This window comes from Haemaphysalis longicornis, unplaced genomic scaffold (assembly GCF_048455015.1).
Source record: "Haemaphysalis longicornis isolate Haplotype H1 unplaced genomic scaffold, Haemaphysalis longicornis Haplotype H1 scaffold_6, whole genome shotgun sequence".
Taxonomy (NCBI): domain Eukaryota; kingdom Metazoa; phylum Arthropoda; class Arachnida; order Ixodida; family Ixodidae; genus Haemaphysalis; species Haemaphysalis longicornis.
In genome coordinates, this window is record NW_027526407.1 from 33,508,590 (window position 1) to 33,532,385 (window position 23,796).

Genomic DNA, 23,796 nt, shown 5'->3' on the forward strand with positions numbered 1-23,796 from the left:
CGCAATAGAACTTTGTTCAATTTGAAAGAATTGGCCTTTGGTTACTCACTCAGCCCTATTCTATCCTTACAGGATGCTTTTTAACTGAAATAAAGCAGGAAATATTAAAATACTTCCAAATTTTACGTCACAGTAGTGTAAAAGCGGTAGCAATGACGTATTACGGGCAAGCAACACAACATAGCTATCAGTGTATTAACTAGACATTTGCATTTAAAGGGACCCTGCAACACTCTTTGAGCAGTGCGAGTGAACCTGTGCGACGTTTAGATTACACTGCCAGGAATACCCAAGCCAAATATTACCCGTGCATGTGAAGCGGTAAGCGCACAATTCGCCGTGAAAGACGCGGAAAAACCAACTGCGCTCTCTTCAATGGCCTAAACGACGTCATTGAGGCCATGGCTGTCCTATTGGCTGTCGCTGGTCAACTTCGCAGCTTATTTCTCAAATTTCCTGTGACGATCCGCCGTTGCTGGCGCTGTGTACCAACCTCTTCTATGCCTGAACCTGTATGCACAGTTTGGGCATTTCTTCTGTGTTTTGAGTGCACACGGAGTTTGAGTGACGAACTCAATACTCCCCTTTCAACGAGACCACTCGACAGCAAACATTTATTTGCTTCAAAAACGCCCTACCAGCTTATTAAGCGCTTGCTTGCAAGCAGGCAGCCATGCTTGCTTTTTGTGGCACCAGACCGGAAATGGACCTCTCCACATTGCCAAGAAGAGGAGAAAACTCCCCGGCTTGTGATATATCGAAGGCCGCGAAAGAGAACGCTGCGAGCCGCCCCCCTCTCTGGGAGAGAGCGCGCAGCTTTCGTCGCGTTGTCAGTGGTTGAGTTCAGAGGGAACAGTTATGCGTGATTTCTCATTGCACATAGTTTCGGGGATAGTGATTGGATTTTCAAAATTCTTGCGGGAGGATCTAGATTGCTGGGACAATAGACTTTGCCATGAAATACATTCCAAGTAGTCGATGGTAAGTGCTGCAGGGTCCCTTTAACTGCTGCTCTTACAGCTGTCCAGGAAGCTACATTTTGAGCGGGGGGGGTGGGGGGGGAATTTGGTATATGATGTAACAAGCACTTCTATGGTAATAGTTGTGTTGGTAAGGGTTTCAACTTAAAGTAGGTATTCTTTAAACAGTATTTTTGTTTCTTGTGCCCTGTTGTGTGCTTTCATTTTTCCTGAAAGGAGCTCCTAATGTGGCCTGCAAACTGTGTAAGAATGATAAATCAAGCAAAACAATGGTAAAGGATAAAAGGCTCTGTGACAGGGTGCAACTTGGATTATACTGGACAGATTCAGCTTCCCTTTCAGTGATAGATATTTGCCAGTTATAAGATAGTGCGGCCTCATCACTGAGAGGCGAGGTTTATTACTGGCCAGTTTTAAAGCCCTTCAACACGGGGCGTAAGCTGTAATAGACGTCATTAAATTTTGTTTTCTGCGTGTGTGTATGCGACTGTCTCTGTGTGGCATGTTTTGTCCTTCGTAATGTGGCATGACTCTAACAGTAACCATAGTAATAATGAATGGCATGACAATTGTCCTAACCTGTAAGATGCAGCTGGATACATAATTCGTACTAAAACCTGCCTGTTCCGCAACGAGCATGTGCATGCTTTGGCATGTACTAAACGCTACTAGCGGTTTTGCTGTAGGTTACAAGTGGAGAAAAAGCAGCTCAGTCATATATTTAGCTTCGTAGCAGTATGTGTAAGGTTATTATACCTGCTACAAGTGTTCTGTGTTTGCGATAGATTGTAGGTAACTGCATGGTTATAGAATTTCTCACTCATTAAAAGTGCTATTTTACTGACGTTGGTTTCAGGCAATCACAGCTGATGCGGTATTGACATGCTGCGACCTAAAAAGTTAAGCTTAAAATTTAATGTGCTTTAGTTAACAGTTGTGATGCATTTACTAGCTACTTATTTTGATACTGTCTATAGGGTCGCCTAATTGGTGATGATGCCGCCTAATTTTAAGGCTGTTAATAAAAAGCATTCTAGCTTCCTTTCTTTATTTTTTTAGCATTGGATTTCATTTACTCGATAAACCGTTAAAAAAATGACCGCTGACCATAATGTCATAGCCAGGTGTTTAGTGTCAGCGCTTTGGACTGATTGTTGGGTGGTGGCTAGTTTTAATACTAGTAACAGATAACACATTACAGCTTTACTTTTTTTTACACTTCAACAATGTTGACCAATAATGATGATTAATAATGACCGCTCACTATAACGTTGTAGGTAGCTGCTTAGTGTCGGCACTTTCACCTTAGGAGCATCATCAAGAGTTTGAAGTTGAACGTTTGAAGGGTAGTCCTACACGTGCTAACCTTGTGGAATTCCAACGGAAGAGCCTGCTAACGCAGTTCATCTCCCACTCCCCCTTCCGGTTTCCAGAAGTACATGAACGAAGCGCGCGCCAAGCACATGAAGCAGCCCAAGTTCAGCGACACGGCCTCGGCCGCCGTCATAGCTCAGACCAACTGGAAGTTTGTGGAAGCCCTGCTCATGGAGTGCAAGACCCGGGTGAGTCACGGCACATACACAAGCCGAATTTGTGGTGCACAGCACTTGCCGTATTTTTGCGCGTATACCATATCTACTCGAATCTAATGCTCCTTCAATTGTAACGTGCACCTGGTTTTCGCGGTCCGAAGAAGAAAACACTATGTCCCCGGTTGTAACTCGCACTAGACTTTCATATTTAATACAAAAATGCAAATTTTTCTGCCAAATGTGACTCCCGCGGGGGGGATTTTTTTTATTGCTAATATAAATTGTTCGGACGAATTCATTTCGAGAAAAAATTGTAATTTTTTTAGAGTGATCTAAAGTGACAAAAAAATCGTTTTTGTTGTTACATCTGCGTGGTTTATTCATGAGTAACATAAAAAAAATTATAAGAAACTTTCACGAAAGCATAAAGTGGGAAGCGCCTGGAGGACGAAACCGAAACCAGCCGTCGCACGCCCTCCGCGTGACCTGATGCGCAAGCAATAGTGGGCACACCGCTGTAGTAAAGTGTAAAAAGAGAAAAGAGCCATTGGTGCAAGAAAAAAATTCCACCTATTTCCACAGTGTGGGAGCACATGCCAAGTGCGAAAAATGATAGAAAAAGGCGCGCTTTTTAAACATACGAGCGATGACGTACATGTACACCATTGACCATTTTGAAGGTGTTTGCCGGGGACGCACATGTACGTCATTGACCCTGAAAGGGATAAGATGGTGGGAAGCATGTTGGCTTGAACGGTAGTGTTGCACAGGGGCTGTAAAAACATGGCCTATTTAGGCATGCCTTTTCAATTGTTTTTTTATCGTTAAAGTGGGCCGGTTGTGTTGGCTGTGAGCACATTCACACACACAATGTGTGTTGGCGTGTCTTGTTGTAAAGTTTTTCTACGTGCATTTGTGTGTGTGTGTGTGTGTGTGTGTGTGTGTGTAAATAGTTCATGTGGTATAACGTGGGACTGTTGTGGGTTCTGCCAGTTATTGACGCTCTGCTCAGAGAGAAAATGACTAGGTAGTTTCAGTGCAATATATAGAGCCTTCTACTGTTTTCTAGGTTGTTATTCAATGTGTAGAACCTTTCAAGGCACAATCCCTCTATTAATTTTTTTAACAATGTCTTTTCCTGCATGCCATCTGCCATTAAAAGTTAGTTGAACACTTCTCTTTCTTTTTTAGTTGAGTTTCTTCTTGTTTCAGTTGCTTCTTAACTTACTCAAGCCACTGCTAAGCTTTACACCTCATTCCAACAAGCTCATACAGAGGCCACTGTAGATGCCCAACCTTGCCATGCCAAGTTGCGTGAGAAGTGATGAATCGGGAAGTCAAGCTGGGGCTTACAGGGTTAAGGGAGCACATGGGTCTTTGGGACCAGAAAATTGCCCAAAAAAGCTTTTTTTTTTTCGGCATGAGTTCTCTGTTGATTTGCACGGTTTTTCCTCCAAAAATTCCATACTTAGAACAGCGTCAGGTACTTATAATAGCCATAGAGGTCCTATTTCAACCAAAAATAACAATTTTGTCATTATTCTCCTCTTCTTCGCCATGAGTAGTATTGCAGTGATAAGAAATTCTCAAGAGGTACATACCAGCATGTATTGCAGCTAGGAAGATCTTTTTTTTTTCTTTTTTTTTTTTGCAATGTGAATCTGAATGTTTAAAGCATCCAACAACGGAAGCATATTTTTCATTTTGTGTTTCAGTAGTATTTAATTAGCATTATTTTTATTGGTTAGGAGGACTATTTCAGACTTACAAGTTAGAATTGATGTAAACTTGTATGTGATTGCAAAACAAAAAAACTGCTTCCCACATTTCATTCTTCACAACTTCTGGTAACTATTCATGCCTTGCTGGTAATCTTTTGTTGAATAGTTTTTTCCCTATTGTTCTCAAGAACAAAGAGGATTTTTAATTAAATCAGAAACTAATTACCCCACATCGAAACTAATCGGATATTTGAAATCAGCTAAAAAAAACTGAAGAATCTCATGAAGTTTTGTCAAAATTGCTTGGAAAGCAAAATGAAAGTTTCAAAGACCAGTGTGTGCCCCCTTAAGATGAGGTTGAAATCAAGGCTTCGATGGGTGCCTGTCTTGTCAGAAACAGTCATTGAAGACATTGAAGACAAAGGGAAGTGTAAATAGTGTAAGGACATTTTGACTCCCCAGACAGGAGCTTCATTTGCAATAAACTGGAAGAAATGAAACCAAAGAGTTTTATAGTGAGCACGGCTCTCGTTCAGGGGTCAAAACGTGTCAACCCCCTGAACTGGAGCTTTGTTCACAATTAAAAAAAAAAAAACAAGAAAATGAAACCTAAGAGTTTATATATTAAACAAGGCTTTCATTTTGGGGGTTGAAACGTCATTACACTGTTTTTCTCTCATGGTCGGTGTCATAGCTTTTTCTCCGATACAGTTTTCAGGAGGGGCCGCTTTTCTTGCTGTAACTCTGCCAACAGTGATTGACTGTTATGAACAAATAAATAAAAAGAACAACTAATTCCGTCCTTTTTTTCCTCTTACCCTCCATCGCAGACCAAGCGCATGCTAGTGGAGAAGATGGGCGTGGAGGCGGTGGAACTGGGCCATGCCGAAGCCAGCATCACGGGCCTCGAGGAGAACACCCTGCTGGCCTCCTTCTGCGACCTGCTCGAGCGCATCTGGTCCCACGGCCTGCAGGCCAAGCAGGTATTACGCTGTCATCACCGTCATCATTGCTGCCATCACTCCCAGAGAAAGGCCAATGAGTCTGCGTCTGTTTATGTTGAGATAGCTGACAGATCACTGCTGAACTGTCTTCGAGACAAGCACTAGGAAGCATGTGATGCATGGCATCCACCTTTTGGGTGTGCCCCAAGGTGCACCTCTATGCCCCTCGCTATTGATTCCCATCGCCAGTCAAGAGGTTCATTTTCCTGCGATTGAGGGGAACACCTTTGACTTCACTCGTTATGGTCTTTGCAATTCCAGCACGCGTTGAAGTGGTTTAGGGTGTCAGGTTTGCTGTGAAGCTCATTTATCGATAAAGAAGTAGGACTTTAGTGGGACTTCAGTGGGAGAGGGGAGTTGGGGGTACTGACTTTTCTCGACTTTTGCTCAGGGCAAGTCGGCCCTGTGGTCCCACCTGCTCAACTACCTGGAGGTGGAGGAGTGCCGGTCGAGCGGCAAGCCCATTGACCGCAACTTTTTGTCTCCAGGTAAGTCCGCTGGGAGGGAACGGGAAAAATCGGTGGTAGTGCATGCTGTGTGTGTTTTAGGCCACCAGTCGCGTCAATCACTAATGGCCTGAAGCTTGTTGGTGGGGCATGGGTGTGGTCTTGCGTGAATGGGGCTGGGTAATAAAATCTAAGGTTTGACGAAATCTTGTCTGGTCAGGCAGAAGACTCAGTCAAAAAACAAGGGGATCGCTGACCAGAAATTGGCTAAAAAAAATCAAGATGTTTCTAAAAATAAATGTCACTGAGCCGTAGTGAACTCAGTGGACAAGGCTTCGTATGGAAGGCGAAATGGCCCTTTTTAATCTTCGGTCGGTGGTCCCCCTTTTTTTTATTATGGGGGGGGGGTTATCGGGGAAAATGGAAGCGTGCACGGAACATGATTGGGAAGAGAACCATGGGAAGAGAAGAGAAGGAACGCAGAGGGGAGAACAATTTGTGGACACAATGGGTCAGCCTGATGCAGTTATGTGCCATTTTTAACAACATAATCGGTGTTCTCAAGTTGCTACAAGTTAAGCAGGATTGGCGGGCTATTATAATGAGCCAGGCTGTAAAAAGTTGTAGCTGTGCCCTCGATCTGTAAAAGAAGAAACGTGTACTTTTTTTGTTAAACTGCTGTGAGAACCCCACATTTTAGAAAACAGGTTTCCCCGTTGAAGAGCTTTTTATGTTTCCTCCTGGTCTTTGCCAATTTGCATTCGGTTGTTTCTCTCCTTGCGGAGGTGTCCTCAAGCAACCAAAATACAGCAGTGCGTGTGAAAGGGCTTTCAATAATTTTGGTCTGTGCTGAGTTCAGCTTGGAAAAAGTTTTCCTTCTTTCTCTTTTCCTTGCCCTTTTGTTGTTGTTTGGCAGAAAATTTTATGAGCAGAAGGCTGAAATAGCAGCATTTTATTGCTTTTTTGTAGCTAGAATAATTAGTTGCAGCAGTTGTATTAGCTTGTCACATCTTTTGTAATTCTGTGTTGTTTTTTTTATTCTTGTGTTTTCACAGAAAGTTTAAGTAGGGTGCACAACACCTTATAATTTTTTGGGATATTTGCTTGGCTGCTGCTAGTTTGAGCAATCCAAAGAACAATTTTTAGTTATTCAGTTCAATTCATTTCAACATTTCTTTAAAACATTGCACAACACTGTGCAAAGTAAGCCAAAGTGTTGTGTGTAATTACCAAAATAAATATATGTGACTGGTAATTGAAAAAAATATAAATTATATTTTTGACGTGCAAAGGAAGAAATTGATCAGTGTATAACATTCACGAATGCACAGAAGATTAACACACAATATTATTATAAAATAGTAATAATAGCTGCATAAAAATTGATATCTAATCACCTTTCTTTCAAATTAATAGGAGTTCATAAATGAAGGGTTACGTAAACGTAGTAATCAGGTGTTTTCTGTCCTGCTTTTAGAAATAAACGAGTATATCAGTACTACCACATTTGATTGCTACCTGTACGGTTAATTAAGAAGTCGTGTGAAGGTAACGATGGAATATTGCTTCGGCTGCTTGTGCTGCCTTGCCTTAACTAGAACAATTTTAAGATGGCTTGCGTCATGCTTAACCATGCTTTGCAGTTTCATTTCATTGTGTGTCACTAACACAGTACCATCTGCATTTTTTTTCCCAATTTCTCTCTCCCACTTTTTCATCTCACTTCCCACCGTTGTGCTTCACAGCCCTCGCTTGGTGCGTCTTGAGGCGACGAATTGACTGTACGTCGTAGTTTTATTTCTCTCATAACCACGTCTTCGTTTTGCACGTTATTAGTCTTTCAGGCAAAAGCTCGACTGGCTTTGGCTATGGCTTTGGCTACCGGAAACTGCACGCCTGCAGCCACACTCTGAGCTGTGCTCATAAAGCAAACATAGACTTTAGTATCTACCTTTTATTTATTTTTCATCTGCACTTTGTGGTGGTCTTGTGTGGTTGGATCTATATCCTCTAACATCTTCACAAAAGCATCGTGCTCCCTCGGACCTCTGTGATTGGGCATATATATCTAACTTCTCAATTCTCTTCTGGAATGCCTTTAAATAAGATACATGTGGCTTTATTCAACAATGTAGATTAACTATCAAACACCTTCGTGTGAGAATTGAAAGTTTATAGTTTGCGCGTACTAGCATTCGTCGTCTTGTCTTCATGAGAAGGCCATTGGGGGATGGGCTCAATCAAGAAGTCAGAACTGTAAACGCTGGGTTCAAAAGTAATCTGAAAGTAACTAACCCTACTAGTGTGTTGCCTGAAACTCCACTTGACAACTCTTTCGGGCTTAACTTCAAGGTAAGCTTCTGGGCTGTTCCCTATGGGTTCCTATCCTCTCCTTAATTTTGCCGTTGGGCTTCTCTTCATTTGGTTTCGGGATTTTTTTTTTTTTGCTTCATAGCACTGTGTTGTGTTAGTGGGCTTTTTGTTTTTTTTCTTTTTTGGTGCAAGTTCACTTTCCCTTACCTGTATTGTTTCGTTCTGCTTGATGTGTGTGTCTCCGTTGTCGGCTCGTCGGGGGGTGAAGGCGCCGTCGTCTCGCCTTCTTTGTTTTTTTTTCTCTCCCCCGCTCTCTGTTCCGGCCGTAGTTCCCGTGCGAGCCCAGGTCCCCAAGAGTTTTGGTTTCCCCGAAATTATTTTCTCCCTTAAGTCGGGTGCCCTAAACGCCGTTACCAAACACCTTGCCAACCTGGGTAAGTGGCTCTGCCGTCCCCCGTACTATCGCTTCCCTTGCTTTGTGAAGTTGCAGTGTCTTTTGTGCTTTTGACTTGCAAACCATCTTGCTTTCATCTAGGTTTTCGTATTTATTTTTTGCCTCTTGTCGTGCGGTAGTTCTAGGGTTTTATTTGGTTCAGTTGTGTTGGGAGAAGATGGTATCCCCCGTACAGAGCCACATGTCAAGGGGATTTACTTGCCACTTTCAAACTGGGCTGTCTGTTTGCTGCTTATTTGAGCAACTCTTTTATTGCCTTGTTAGGTGTAGCAGAGTTGTACTGGCTAGCGGCGTGCAGTTTCAGGTTGCCACATTGTGAATGCGCTTGCAAAGTTTCATCTGTGAACACAAAAACGTATATCTGTTCGCTTGTTGCAAAAAACTTGAGGTATGCCACAGGGTGCACCTCTTGCCCCCATACATTTCAATTTCTTAAAAATAAAACTGTGGTAGGAACTTGTGTGGAATGTGGGCCCTGAATTCTACTAGAGCAGTACTATATAACTATTGTATTGATAGTACCAACAATTAACATATCAGTACTAAAGCAGCAAGGTAGAAGATGATGGTATGCAATAACACACGAGGCACAGCTTGTGGTCGGATGGGATATTCTCTTTGTGCCCACACTTCAGTGCTCTGCAAAATGTGCTTTAAAATCTTTTGGAAAGACAGTGAAGGAAATGTAACAATGCAAAGAACAAAGTGTAATGGGAGTTGTGCAGTTTGAGAACATCGGAAAAAATTCTGGTGGAGCCCTGAGTGCATTCTGTTCGGCAGCATTTTATTCTAAAAGCACTGCACAGTATATGAGCCCAACACAGTCATTTATAGTGAGCTTTGCAATATAGGGCTACTGTTCCACATAAGCTTCCTACCGTAATTGAACTTTATGTGTGCAAAATGTATGTGTGTAATGAGCGAACAAATTTCTATCATCATATAGCCTGTGCTTCTTAGCTGTCATATTCGTAATATGCAGCTGATCGGTGCTGGGTTCCGTGCTTGTGCTTTTATTGTGTGTGCCTTATTGCTTCGCGTGCAGTTTTATGTTTTGCCTGGTGTGGTATTTGAAAGTATCATTAAGTTTGCACGCATAGAAGCAAAAGCTTTGCTTTGAACCTGGAACAAGCTGCAGGCTAAGAAATTACAGAGCCTACTTCGCATCAGAAGAATGAAGTATGAAGTGGTCTTGGGGTCTAAATGTGCCAAAAACACCCTGTAGTGAGTCTGGACAAGTTTATACAAGTAACGCAGACACTCAAAGCAGAAAAGGCCCTTAAAATTTAATTATTTTGAAGTATTAACGAGCGATGATGAGGGCAACACTTGGGTTAATTCGTGATGTTTTGCTTATTTTATATTATCGTGTACTTATTTGTGGCCTAGCAATGGCAGCGTCCGTGGCAACAGGGCATCGCAAAGATCACCCCCCAACACTTTGCGTATGAGTAGCATGTGCCTCTGTTGCACACTGGGATAGACGTTAGCTTCGTAACATGAGGGACCCAGGTTCAACTTCGACCAGGGGAAACAGTTTTTTTTGACTGACTGACTGAGCTCTGCATAGGTGTTGTTCACCTGAGAATGCCTAATGAGCGATTTTGACCTTTGTGATCCTCGTTTTCTCGCCACTGATTCAAACAATTCTCTCTGCCTCTTCCCCCCTGGATGGCCGGGATGCAGACCTGTCAAACCTGGTGCCGGACGAGATGCCGGCGACGCGTGGCAGGGAAGCCAAGGAGCGGAGTCGTCGGGTCAGGCCCAACCCGGACCTGCCCGGCCTCAAGCCGCTTGCTGTCTCCCTGCTGCTGGACATCAAGTGAGCACGGCAGGAGAGTCCGCCTTCTGCTTTCTGGGAGTGGTTGGAAAGCTGCACGAGTTTGTTAGGCCTCATCGTCGTCCAGAACGGTGTAATGGGGGGGGAGAAGAAGTTGGGAGTCGGCGCCTCACCTGAGCACTTCTTATCTGTACATTGTCATACTGTGATGTTCTACACCAAGGTGAAGCTGATGTGTGGGGTTTTTAAGTGCAGCGCACTTTAGGGGCTCGCCTTGTCGTCGTAGCTCGCTCGCTGGACCCAAGAAGAGCCACACGGTGTTCCGTTGTAGCGTCTGTCTTCGCGGCATCCCACAGAGGCTTCGAAAGCCAAGCAGTTTATATAGTCATAAGCGTTCGAAACTCGTGAACCACTGGTGCTTGTCACACATATCCCCATTGTTTAGCACAAAGAAAACTGCAGGTACATTTGAGGCAAACATATACGCAATTAACCGGCAGCGCCCGCGTTCATTTAGTTAGGAACGCTCGTTGGGCTGGTTTTTACGATAGTAAGCGAAAAAAAGTGGCAGTGCAACGCTGGCACGTGTGGAGGAAAAGGAAGCACAAAAAGAACAGACTCCCGCTGGTGCAGTTTCAGGCAGGGGTGCACGTGAGTAGTGTGAAGGCGAGAAATTTGAATTGCATTTTGTGGTAGCTGTGAGCGGATAACGGTGCTACAGCCCATTATGGTGAATCACTGCTCTGCACTTCCAAGAGCTTTTACAGTGAGTGGAACGGCTTTAATTTTTCTTCTGATGTCGGGTGTCTTGACGCGTCCACCAGCTTTTTTTAATCGACTGTTGAGCGGTGCGGGCTCTGACAGTGTTATCAAACCTTTTGCAGGACCGTGCAGGCCATGACGGAGGTGAAGACAGACATAGGCTATGCCCGGGCCTGGGTTCGCCTGGCTCTGGAGAAGAAGCTGCTGTCCAAGCACCTCAAGAAGCTGCTTTCCAACCAGGAACTGCTCAGGTGGGGGCAATGATAGTCGAATAGTTGAGGGGCGTGTAAGGGAGTGGCAGCCACACGCTAATTTCACGGCAGTCTTGTACGGCATCAGTTGCTTCCCTGTTGATTTCTTTCTGGGATGAGGTCACGCATGGTCCACCAGAAAAAATCTCACTACAGTTGAGCACGCTGGTACAGTTAAACCTCGATGTAACAAAGTCGGTAAAATTCGCAATTTACTTCGTTACATTGAAATTTCGCTACATTGAAATTCGCGGTTTTAATGAAGTGTTCATCCCGTGAAGCATTTCCTGCAAAAGAAAACGTGGCGCGCATACACGGCTGGCGCACTCTTTCTGTTTTTATTGGAGCTTAATCGTCTACGCGGGCATCAGAGTGAACCGCATGGAGCGTTTTCTCCCCGCAAAAGCGCACCCCGCAAGCCACAGGCACGCTGACCCAGCCGCGGAGACAACCCGCGCGATGTGAGTAGCTCCAGCGACCGCTTCCGCTCGCTGAAACGGAACTCGAGGGGCAAACGAGAGGGGCATGCGAGAAAAAAAGCGGATAACGTGGGCGAAATTTTCACTGTAAAGCGTCATACGCGCCGCTTACGAAAGCGCCCATCAAATATCCTCGGCATGCCCGAGCGCTTCGAAGCTCCCGCCGTAGGGTGCGCGCCTCCCCATTGGCGAAATTGGTCAGGCTCCTCCCACTGCCGCGTGCAGCGCGAGTCACTTCCTGGCGCAGAAGCCGCCGCCGGCGCGCAAACGCGGATGCGGGTGTGAAAAAAACGCGCGCACGAGGCTCATAAAGATTCACAAATGCTTGCTGTAACGATGAAACCCAACAAGCATGAGCGAACTCGAACGAAGGGCAAAACGGCGGCATGCGGCGGCGGCAGCCCCGCAAGAGGCGATTAGGCTTACCACCGCGGAGGATGTTTGATGGGCGCTTTCGTAAGCGGCGCGCATGACGTTTTACTGTGAAAATTTCGCCAACGTTATCCGCTTTTTTTTTCTCGCGGGCCCCTCTCATTTGCCCCTCGAGTTGCGTTTCAGCGAGCGGTTGGAAGCGGTCGCTGGAGCTACCCACATTGTGCGGGTGGTCTCCGTGGCTGTGTCAGCGCGCCTGTGGCTTGCGGGGCGCGTTTTGAGTTTTTGCAAGGATTGAAAACGCTCCATGCAGTTCACGCTGATGCCCGCGTAGACGATTAAGCTCCGACAGAAACAGAAACAGTGCGCCAGCCGTGTATGCACGCCACACAGTTTGTAGGCAAGGGGCTCGCTGCATCCGCGGCATTGGGCGGCCAGTGTTGCCGTTCGCGTTATATTGGGACCCCATTTCGGCACTTGCGTCTCCCAAAATATACCTCTACAATTTAAATTTCGTGCCTAGTTCTCCATGAAACTTCGTTACATTGAAATTCCGGCAAGCGGGACTTCGTTACAGAGAGGGTGAAAATACATGGAGTGCATACACTTGAAGTTACGAAAAATTCCGTGGTTCGTTACATCGAGGGTTTCGTTACATTGAAGTTCGTTACATCGAGGTTTAACTGTAGTACAGAAAGTTGGCCTAGATTCATAATTCAGAGCGGGAAAAGATGCGACACGAGGAAGCGGAGGACGTGTGACAACACTGCCTCATGTGTGTACTTTCTTGTGTTTCATCTTTTTTAAACTTTGAAATGTTAGTTTGAGTGCATGCCAGGCAAAGGAGTTGGTTGTTGGTTCGATCATTCTTGGTAGCGGTGTGCAATCAGGACAAGGTCTTGTTGCTGGCATCAGGTTGCTTGGTTTTTGCGGGGATAAAAGAAATGACATGGGGCATAACCTTGAAGCAGAAGAAGGAGGTTTCCCTGTGCAGCAATTCCTATTTCTGATAAGTTTTGGCAGTCACTTCTGTGAGCTTGCATTTGGAGTGGATGCCAAAACGAAACTCTCAGGTTTGAGGCAATACTACCGTATTGACCGCGATTCTAGGCCGACCTCCGAAGTTCAGAAGGTCGGAAAATAAAAAAAACTTACCTCGAATATAGGCCGAATGAAAAAAGGCACTGGACCGAGGCTAGAACACAAAATTTATTCCTTGCGGTGCTTGTCGCAACATGTTCAATGCTTACTCGCTGGCTGAACCGGAACCGCTTCATAAAACGAGTGTAGTGGCACCACTTTATGGGCGCCATTGTGCCGCGAACACAATCGCTTTGTGAAATCATGTGACCGTTAGAAGTTTGGACTTGAAAGGTGGCAACCAGTAAAACTGGTTTTGCCTTCCCGGCCCAAACTTCGAACGGTCATAACTTCTGCTACAGACCAGATAGAATGACAGTGCTAGTGGTATTGCACCCCTTGATATGTGCACAGTTAGCTGCAGTCCTCCAGCAGTTTTTTACAAAGGCTGTCAGAAAATCAAATATGAAATTTCTGATAAATTTGAGTATAGTCGCTTTACACAAAAACAAAATTTATATCTTCAATCAGAATGAAAAACTTCATATCTCCCCCAATTTTTATCGTCATAACCATAAAAATAAAGTTTTCGATTAGAGACCCATGTGCCACCTTCAATCCTTTTCAATTTTACTCTGCGAACATTGTGTTCACCTGTGGCGCGCGTGCGCATGTGTGGGTGCAGGGGCTCCTACAAGCGGTACGCGTTCCTGCGGTGCGAAGATGAGAAGGAGCAGTTCCTGTACTACCTGCTCACACTCAACGCGGTCGACTACAAGTGCTTCACCAACACCTACACTGCCACAGGTGGGCGGGTGGTGCTCTCTTGGTGGCATGCGGAAGAAGCTCCGTCTTTGGGCTTCTCCTTTTTGTTGGTAACTCTGAAAGATGCAGTAATCAATGCTGCAGCTTCCCCGAGCTTTCTCGGCGGCGATTGGTTCCATCAGTATTTTGTGATTGATGCTTCTAACTTTTCTGCTATGTGAGTTGTAGTCACGTGGTACAGTCAAACCCGGCTATAACGAACCTGCATAGAGTGAATTATGGTATATATCGAACAAAAATATTTCAGTTACGGAAATACACAGGAAACATATTCCTTATAACGAAGTTCACATGCGATATATCGAACTCTTGGCGCCTAGAATGGCCGCTGAAATGCATGATCTCGGAGCGGCGATTGAGATGTGGATTGGCCGTGACCAGGAAGCAAGAGCCGCGACTGAGACATTGCGCCTCTCACTGAGCGACGTGACACGCAATACTTTCCGTAACTGTTTCCGACGCGCGGGACTCACAACGGAACCCGCCCTATCAGCGAGTCCGGACCAAGACAGCAGCATCGGTGAACTGTGGGAAGAGCTCGCCAGCGTTCCCGATGGTGTCGCGAGTGAAATCCATCCGACGCTTATAATGAAGCGCTTTCGGCAGTCGATGTGCTCCGCCATTGCTTCTTAGATTTTGGAGGATGCGGACTCGAACTGGTGCAAACAATGTTTCATGTAGAGAATGCTATGCTAGTTGAAGCCGCAAAAACGAAAGTGAACACAAAAATCACGCTTTTTTTTTGCAAGGTGGGCAGTTAAGGCGGAAAGTAGCATTATTACTTGCAATAAATGGGTTATTTTGGTATGGTAATGGCTACTGTACTGTGTTTGTTTCTGCATACGCGGATGGTGGAGTTGGTGAGGAGGGAGGGGGGGGGGAGGGGGGGCTCCCGCAGATTGCGAACTCGTAACAATAAGCTCGTTATAGGCAGGTTCGGCTATATTGAACTACTGGATATATCGAACTAATCACGGTGCATATTGCAGTTTGCTATAAATGGGTTTGACTGTATACTGCAGCACGTCAATTTGGCTAGTTGGTAGCTATTCAAGCACCGTATTTTCCAGTGTATATGTCGCGGGTTTTTTTCTGAAATTTTCGTTTGTGCGTCTTATCTGCCGGTGCGACTTATGTATGGAATAAATTTGGTACGTGGCGGCCGCGTGTGCTCCACGCTCGAAAAGGTGCCCGTGTGCTGCGTGATATCAGCGCACGTTAAGAGACAGCTCTGTGGTCTAAATGAATGAATTATTTGTTAGTGAGTCGGAGGAAGAAGGCTTCGATGGTTTTGCCTAAGCGCCGTCTATAAGCACATGCCATATGCGTGTATCAATACACCATTTCTGAGAAATTAGTTCTGTCTAGACTTTGTATGGTAGATGCACGTGTTTAGCACTGCTTACAGGGGGATGCGTTCAGAGGCGGTGGCCGCCGCAACCATGTACTTTCGCCGCACTTTCTAAGGAACTGATCCTCCAAGACTTTACCTGATTAACAAGTGCGTTTTGTACACCGGTGTGTCTTATACACCAGTGCGACTTATATGAGTTCTTTTTTTTTTTTTTTGGAAAAACTGCTGTTGTAAGGGGTGTGCGACTTATAGACCGGAAAATGCTGTAGCTATCTTGGGTGAGAGGAACATATCACGTGAGGTCTAGTCATTATATATTTACATGTCTTCTCATTAAACCGATACCTCCGAGTTAGTGCCGTGTCATCCTTCTTTCTTTGTCTGTGTGCTTCGACCACCCGGAAGAATCACGGGACATAATTGTGTGTGTACGTGTGTGTCAGTTTTCATCCTTTATCAATCTTCATTCACAGTTTGCATAACCCTTCTAGCTACATGCACATAAACCCACCTCATCTCCTCTTTCCTCTGATTCCCTCCTCTTATTTTTCCTTTCATTGCTGGCATCTGGGGCTAAGAAATGCGGATTGATTAGCCACCATAGCGCATTGCTAAACTTTTTCAAGTTTCATTGAGAAGTTTTACCCAAAAGCCTTGCCTTTCCACTTTTATTTTCTTTTAATCATTTTGTACCCATTTTGCTTGCATGGTTGCCTCCTGCAACATTTTTTCCACAGCTAAGTACAATCCCGTGACTTCCTCCCACGTGCCTCTGCTCTTCTCCCTTCAACTCATGTGCAGTCTTCTACCTCATGCCTGTCTATAACGATGCTAATGGCTCTGCTCTCGACATCTTCCCTCCCTCCTCTTCCTTGTCTTTTTCACGATCTGCTGGATGCTGCGACAACCCAGCATCATGTAGTAGTTCATTTTAACCACTCTTTCTATTGTTTTGAGCAACAACTAATAGGGTTCTACTGTTCAGTCTCAGTAGCGTAGAGGTAGAATCTCAAGCTTGGGGGTGAACACCCTGGATTTGATCCCCAGTGATGCAAAAATTTTTTCCCAGACCCGCAAGGTGTTTTTTTTTTTTTTTTGTTTTTTTACTGGAAAATGTTCACTTAGATCACTTCTGCACATTTGTTTTGTAAATAACTGTGGTTTGTTATCGTTAGGGTGGTTGAGGGTTGGAACGCACTTATTTGTAATTTTGCATCCCAATGGAAGTTATGGGCTTGTACCTATCCTGTAACAGAATATCACTATCCCCCTGCTGCTAAAGGGGCAGAGCCTTTCTAACTTCCAGTCGTCTTGCTTTTGCTCTTTTTTGTGACTTTGTGAAAATGGAAAGAGCATTTATAGCAAGAAATTATAATTTTCAGCTTCATTTCTGACTATATTTACAGATTCTAGCTGGAATCGACAGCTTCTAACTAGACAAACTCTTAGTCTAGCTAGGGACAATTATTTCCAGCTTACTGTTTTTTTTTTCTTCCAGCCCAACTGACAAATTCTAGCTGGAAGTAATAGCTGCCAGCTGAAAAAAAAAATCTCAATCCAGCTATAAATGAGCTAGAAACTGAATTTCTAGAACCTAGAAATATTTCTAGCTAGAAGCAATTTGTGGTTCACTAATCCAGCTAGAAAAAATATTTCCTGACTAACAATCGTAGGCCTAATCCTTTCATCTCCTTCATGGCTTCTGTCCTCCTTCGACAGCTGCTTTCCACTTGCCTCCGCTCTTCTCCTTTCGACACACGTGCAGTCTTCTACCTCATGCCTGTCGATCACGATGCTAATGGCTCCGCTCTCGTCGTCCTCCCTCCCTCCTCTTCCTCGTCCTTTTTGCGATCCACTGGATGCTGCGACGACTGTCCAGAGATGCCCTACCGAGTGGTGGTGTTCCCCAGCCGCAAGCTGAGCGGGTCGACGACCTCTGCCAACGCCTGGGTCAGCGTCTCGGGCACCATGGGCACCACGGGTGTCATACCCGTGCCCAAGCAGACACTCGAGTTCCTCTGCCACGTGAGTCCACCGTGCTTTTCTCTTCCACTTGGTCTGTCTGTGAAAACGGGAGTGCAAGGGGTTCCCTCGAAACGGCAGCTGGGCCAACCGCTGAAGTGTGCTGTAAAAACATTGAGAAGTGGGCGAGTTGGTCTGTTTTTCGCTGTTCGATGAACAACTGCTGAAGTGCAGAAGGTCTTCTGTGAAAATTGTACACTGAATTGAGAAAGCAGGACTGTCGTGCGATTTTGCAGGATGAATGTTTGGATTAGCCGAGGTAGAATCGTGGCGAGTGTAATGTAAAATTGAACCAAGTTGATGAGGGATGTCGCGTTGAACAGTATGAGAAGGATGTGACATGGGTACTGCTGTGCCATTGTTGTACTTTGTGCACATCTCTTTCGCACATCTTCATTGCTGTTAGCTATACGTAATCAAATTGGGCTGCCCCCTTTCGGTGACAGCGCTGCTGCGGGGGAGGCAGTGCAACGCAGTAAAGTAAAGCCTCATAAATGAAATTGATTTTAATGACTCCTTGGTACTGCCTACAAACTCCATCATAGTTTCAGAAAGTAAGCAAGTCATTTCCTTTTTGATTATTATTTTCTTTAACTGGCTGCACAGGTTAGTGCTTGGTTGCTAGGAGGTGCCAGTTGATGTCTTGATGTCACTGACGAGAAGCCTGCTTACCAATGGCGCCCCCTGTGCGTCCCTGATGTCTTCCTTATCTCTTTCTCCCCCTCTGTTCACGACAGCACAAGAACCTGGGCCTGTTAACTACGCTGCGCATTGGCCACGACAACACGGGCATGTCGCCCAAGTGGATGATCGAGCACTGCCTCGTCCGCAACGACGTCACAGGACACACCTACAAGTGAGCGAGCAGACCCACTTTCATCATCATCATCACCACCACCAGCCTATATACGCCCACTGCGGGGCAAAGGCCTATCCCATTAATCTCCAATTATCCCGGTCCTATGCTAACTGCAACCAATTTATTCTCGCAAACTTCTTGATCTCACCTGCCCACCTAACTTTCTGCTGCCCTTTGCTATGCTTGCCTTCCCTAGGGATCCACTCTGTTACCCTTAGTGACCAGCGGTTATCTTGCCTTCACATTACATGCCCTGCCCATGTCCATTCCTCCTCAATTTCCACTAATGTGTCCTTAACACGCATTTCTTCCCTGACCCACTCCGCTCTCTTCTTGTCCCTTAACGTTACACCTATCATCTTCCGTTCCATTGCTCACTGAGTCGTTCTCAATTTAAGTTAAACCGTCTTAGTGAGCCCTCAAGTTTCTGCCCTGTAGGTGAGTACCGGTAAGATGCAGCTGTCATACAGACCCCGCTTTCAGACCCTTGACAATTACCTGTTCCAACGTCAGTTTGCGCTATTGCTACTCCTCTGCTCGTACTTGTTTGGGCATTGCAAAGAACAGACAGGGGTTGTGTAACAAAATAGACTCTATCTTGCTGGGTTAGATCAATGATAAAGGGAGAAGAGAATGGGGAAAGTGCTTGGGCTGAGTGACGTATTTGCCGCATGGTGCATGAAGTGGGCAAGGGGTCACAAGGAAAGGGGTTTGAAAGGAGGCAGGCAGCACATGTACGATGAGTTGTAAAATGTTTTGTCTCTTCCAGTGGAGGATGAGCACTTCATCATTCTTTAGGAGGACTTGCCGTTGGTGGTTGTAACGATTCCCTGTGGTACTTGTAAATCCTGCAGACTCAGATGCGCATGGCAAGAAAAGTCACATTAGGAACTACAGTTAATAGACTCGAGAAGAGGTGTAAGGCATTGAACGAGAACCCCAAGACAGTACAATTTGTTCATCTTTTCACCAAGGGTTGCAGGAGGTGTCTAACAGGCTCCTGGTTTTGGCTGCTTGCAACTTCAGAAGTGCAACTGGTGAATTGTGGATAACAAAAGTGGGTCAAATATTCAAATAGCATACTGCGATGTCGGGGAAAATCTTAACTGCAAGTAAGTCTGAGTTGAATCCATTGTAGGGTAAAGCTGGTCAGTCTTGCAAGTTTAATGTCTGTCTGTATTATCAGGGAACGTACAAACTAACTCCATCATATCTAATTGATAGGGAACTTTGTCTGCTTTTTACAAAAGTAGTGAAAGGCCCTGTTCTTTTTGCAAGAGCTGACTGAACACGCAATATCCTTGTTTACGGGGCAAAAACTGAAACATCAGTTGGGCAGGTTAAACACTTTATGACAACTGACTTCCACTGGATACCTTCTAAAGAATTGTATCCAACAGCCATTTTCACCGGGAGCAGTACTGTCCACCGCATATGTAAACTTGAACAATAGTCTCTGCTTACGGCAGTGTTTGCCTGAAAGGCGAGAAGAATAAACATCTACTGACTTGCCTTGAAAATCTCTTACCATTGTTATAAAGCCCACCCTCTGGTGGTCTGTGTTTCTGTGTACGAAGAACCATATTTCAAGTTCGATGCTTCGACACATCACTGGAGAATACCGTATTTATTCAATTGTAAGGCGGTCACGATTATAAAACGAAGGTGCATTTTAGAGAGTAAAAAAAATCGCCTTATATATATTCCGAGCTTCGAACATAAGGTGTGGTGTGACTTTGAGACTAGGTATTTAAAAAAAAAACATTGCGTTATGTTCGAGTAAATACGGTATCCTTTTTTCTCTAATTTATCCATGGCTTGTGCAGCCCATCATTCAGCATGTTTCCTTTGTTCTCTCATCCAAGGTTCCCCTGTGGCCGCTGGCTGGGCAAGGGCATTGATGACGGCAGCACGGAAAGACTCCTGGTCGCGGAATTGGTCCCCGCGGACATCGACAATGAAGGTACGAACCGGCAATTTCTTCGAGAAAAATGGATCAAATAGACGTGGCTGATGGTGCACTGAGGTATCTCACGTACAGAGCATAGAACTTTTGCTATTACACTCGTGGTTCAAGTTACAATGCAGAAAAAAACACGCAAGAACAAGAAAGGGACATATTCGTAGCTGCGTATGTTCCCGTTTTGTCCTTTTGTGTGTTATTTTCTGAGCTCTAGCTTGAGTCATATTGACCCAACTACCCTGGCTTCAACTTCACTAAGTTTTATTTCTTGAAATCTCAGCTTGAGCGAAAAAAAAAAAGTTAGAAAGGACGTGGAATGGAGCTAGTTGTTGATGCTTCATACTGAATTGTGGTACGTATACAGACAAATACGACGCTAACAGGACTGGGACGAATGCGCCTCGTCCCAGTCGTGTAAGTGTCCTATTTGTCTGCATACGTAGCGCAATTCAATATGACCGAAAAAAACACAGGACGTAGGAAGAAAACACGGACACAATCTTCCTACGTTCTGTGTTTACTTGTTCAAACTGAAATTTCATGTCGATATGAACCAACTTGCCCAAATCCGAGCAATTCTATTGTATTTCTTTTTAGTACTCGAGCACTAGATAGGCCATAGACTGATAATCTGCATACCTGCAGACGGGTATCAGACAATGCCTCATAAAACGGCCAATCAACTCAATAATTTCAGTCCGTGGGCAAATTAAATCAGTAAGTGCATTGTCCGACCTCATAGATCGACTGCAAGAAATCGGTGCGCGTTCTGCTCCAGCTTTCGGCAGTGTTAGCGATCGAAGTTTGCTTCACGAAAGTGTTGTCTGTTTGCACGAGATGGGACATATGAGCAGCAGAGTGTCGGAACTTCAAATCTGTATCCTCACTCTTTGTTTAATATTTTTTTATATCCACAAAACTGCAGAGCTGATGGAGGCCTGCCGCACGCCACCTCGTTGCCGGTCGCCCAGCGTTCCACGGAGGCCCAGTGAGCCAAGTACGTCTACTCTCCCGAGCTGGTTATAACCTTAACCAAAGTATAACTAGTCTGTTATAGTTTGAGCGTAGCTGGATTTGTGATGAAACCAAGGCCTCACTTGCTGTTCAAGTGGTAACGATGCGGTAGTTGTAACAGTGGCCTTGGTATCTTCTAGCTGAATAAGCACTGCTGTCTCCTTTGTAGCCTTATGGTGTGAATGGGCGCATGTGGTTGTAGATTGGACATAGCCAGAGCTGGGCCAAGGCACTGCACAAGTCATAACGACGTTCAGGTTGTAGCAGCCGTAACAGTGACTTCGGCGTCTCCCAGATGACCTTGCAGGCTGCATAAGCGTTTGTTGTCTCTCCTTTCTAGCGTAGGCTGTAGCCGCAAGGCATGAATTGGCACTGTCAGCAATCAGAAGGGTTACTAACTATCGTACACGGGGTAGCAGCTGCAATAACGCTTGTACATTTGTTGCTGATGGCTGTTGTGGCTCGAGGTAGGCTTTTTAGCATCAGTAAGCACTAACACTCTCTTCTTTTCCCTAAATGTTGCACCTAATGCTAGAGAGCGGAGTGGGTCAGGGAACAAATGCATGTTGAAGGCATATTAGTAGAAATTAAGTAGATGAAATGGACAAGGACAGGGCATGTAATGCAAAGGCAAGATAACCGTTGGTCATTAAAGGAGCCATGAAGACAAAATACAAGTTGGGTTTATTAGGAAGACTGCTTAGTCCCGATAACAATGATACCAATATCATCGCAATCTTCGAACAAATAACGGAGATATTAAAGCAAACGTGTGAAGTAGTCGCGACCCCCTAGCCTATTTCCCGCAACTTTTCTATGACGTCACGGAACCTTGTTTGTGCGATTGGCGGCCGCCTGACAGACCTGTCGCGACGACACATGAATGGACGTCTGTAATGGGGCCTCTAGTTCCATTTGACCGCATCACCTGAATGCTAACGTGCAGTTAACGCACCGAAAATTATGTTTTATTGTTGGCCCGTGTGACGTCATTCTTGCTCATAACACGTCACTGTGGCGCAAAATTTGAAAGTTTTTAAATACTTCTTGCTTTTTTTTCGTTAAAAAACATCTTTTGGGGCTGTAATGGAGCTGAGTGAGATACTGAATCCTAGTTCTTTCAAATTAAACGAAGTTGTATTTTCTCTTCATGGCTCCTTTAAGGGTAACACAGTGGATACCTAGAGAATACAAGCGTGGCAGGGGGAGGCAGAAAGTTAGATGGGCAGATGAGATCAAGAAGTTTGCGGGGATAAATTGGTCGCAGTTAGCGCAGGGCCAGGATAATTGGAGATTAATGGGAGAGGCCTTTGCCCTGCCATGGGCGTAGATAGGCTAGTGATGATGAAGAATCACTGACAGAGCAGGTTGGCAGATTAGTATTCCCTCAATTACCAACGCTGGATAATCTGAGGACTCTACGGAATCTAAGCGTGCCATGTATGGAATAAGTGTGCGAAAAGATACATCGACAATGAAGGTACGAACCGGCAATTTCTTCGAGAAAAATGGATCAAATAGACGTGGCTGATGGTGCACTGAGGTATCTCGTGTACAGAGCATAGAACTTTTGCTATTATACTCATGATTCAAGTTACAATGCAGAAAAGAAACACACGAGAACAAGAAAGGGACATATTCGTAGCTGCGTATGTTCCCTTTTTGTCCTTTTGTGTGTTATTTTTCGAGTTCGGGCCAGGATAATTGGAGATTAATGGGAGAGGCCTTTGCCCTGCCATGGGCGTAGATAGGCTAGTGATGATGAAGAATCACTGACAGAGCAGGTTGGCAGATTAGTATTCCCTCAATTACCAACGCTGGATAATCTGAGGACTCTACGGAATCTAAGCGTGCCATGTATGGAATAAGTGTGCGAAAAGATACAGAACGGCATCTTGTGAAGATCACAGTCAGCCGAGGAATGTAAATGGAAGAGCCCGAAGTATGAGCAGAAACTCGAAAGTGGGTTCATGATAAATGTTTTGTTGCCGTGCTTCTTTTAAAAAAGAAGTTTGACAGTGTTTCTAATTTCGTTGTAGCCCATGGTTTTGAGCTTTGAGCACAGGCAGAGTTGATAGAGTGTTCGTGAAGCAATGCAAACTTTCAGTCGGGAATTTTGATCTAAGCTCGTGACAAAAGGTGACAGCTTCAGTGTTTATATGTACTATTATTGTTATTGCTGTTACCGTATTTCCTTGAATCTAACTTGCCCTCGATTATAACACGCACCCGTTTTTTTGCGGTCCGAAGAAGAAGAAATTGCTATGTCCTCGATTATAACGCGCACTAGACTTTCATCATTTAGTACAAAAATGCAACTTTTTTAGTACAAAAATGCAGAGACTCGTAACGACAGAGTGGCAGCTTTGTCGTTACGAGTCTCTGAGCCGCTGCTGCTGCTGCACATACTCAGCCAGCGGGTCTTTTATTTGGGGGATATCATCCCCTCTTTGGTTCGCTGAACACTTTCCGTTTCACCTTGCTTGTGAAAATTTTCTCCTTCTGTTTGTGCCAGTCCCGCGCGCAAGTGTCCAGAACACTGAACGCACGTGACGCGGCCCGATTTCCATCACTTTCCGCGCACA

The 23,796-nt window shown here is 44.9% G+C and overlaps 1 protein-coding gene across 4 annotated transcripts in view; it reads left to right on the forward strand.

Annotated features, from left to right (window-relative positions):
* The window catches only part of Pns (DENN domain containing pinstripe), a 62,435-nt gene that overhangs the window by 28,061 nt on the left and 10,578 nt on the right, over window positions 1-23,796 (forward strand). For 2 of the 4 annotated variants that reach the window (XM_077673982.1, XM_077673983.1), the window contains 11 exons: window positions 2,414-2,542; window positions 5,064-5,216; window positions 5,629-5,725; window positions 8,326-8,430; window positions 10,137-10,272; window positions 11,115-11,243; window positions 13,860-13,981; window positions 17,233-17,378; window positions 18,113-18,231; window positions 20,100-20,197; window positions 21,123-21,194. In XM_077673982.1, coding sequence (XP_077530108.1) covers window positions 2,414-2,542; window positions 5,064-5,216; window positions 5,629-5,725; window positions 8,326-8,430; window positions 10,137-10,272; window positions 11,115-11,243; window positions 13,860-13,981; window positions 17,233-17,378; window positions 18,113-18,231; window positions 20,100-20,197; window positions 21,123-21,194 — 1,306 coding nt within the window. Of the gene's footprint in view, window positions 1-2,413; window positions 2,543-5,063; window positions 5,217-5,628; window positions 5,726-7,428; window positions 7,465-8,325; window positions 8,431-10,136; window positions 10,273-11,114; window positions 11,244-13,859; window positions 13,982-17,232; window positions 17,379-18,112; window positions 18,232-20,099; window positions 20,198-21,122; window positions 21,195-23,796 lie in introns of all 4 variants that reach the window. The other 2 variants (XM_077673984.1, XM_077673985.1) reach the window with 2 other exon arrangements.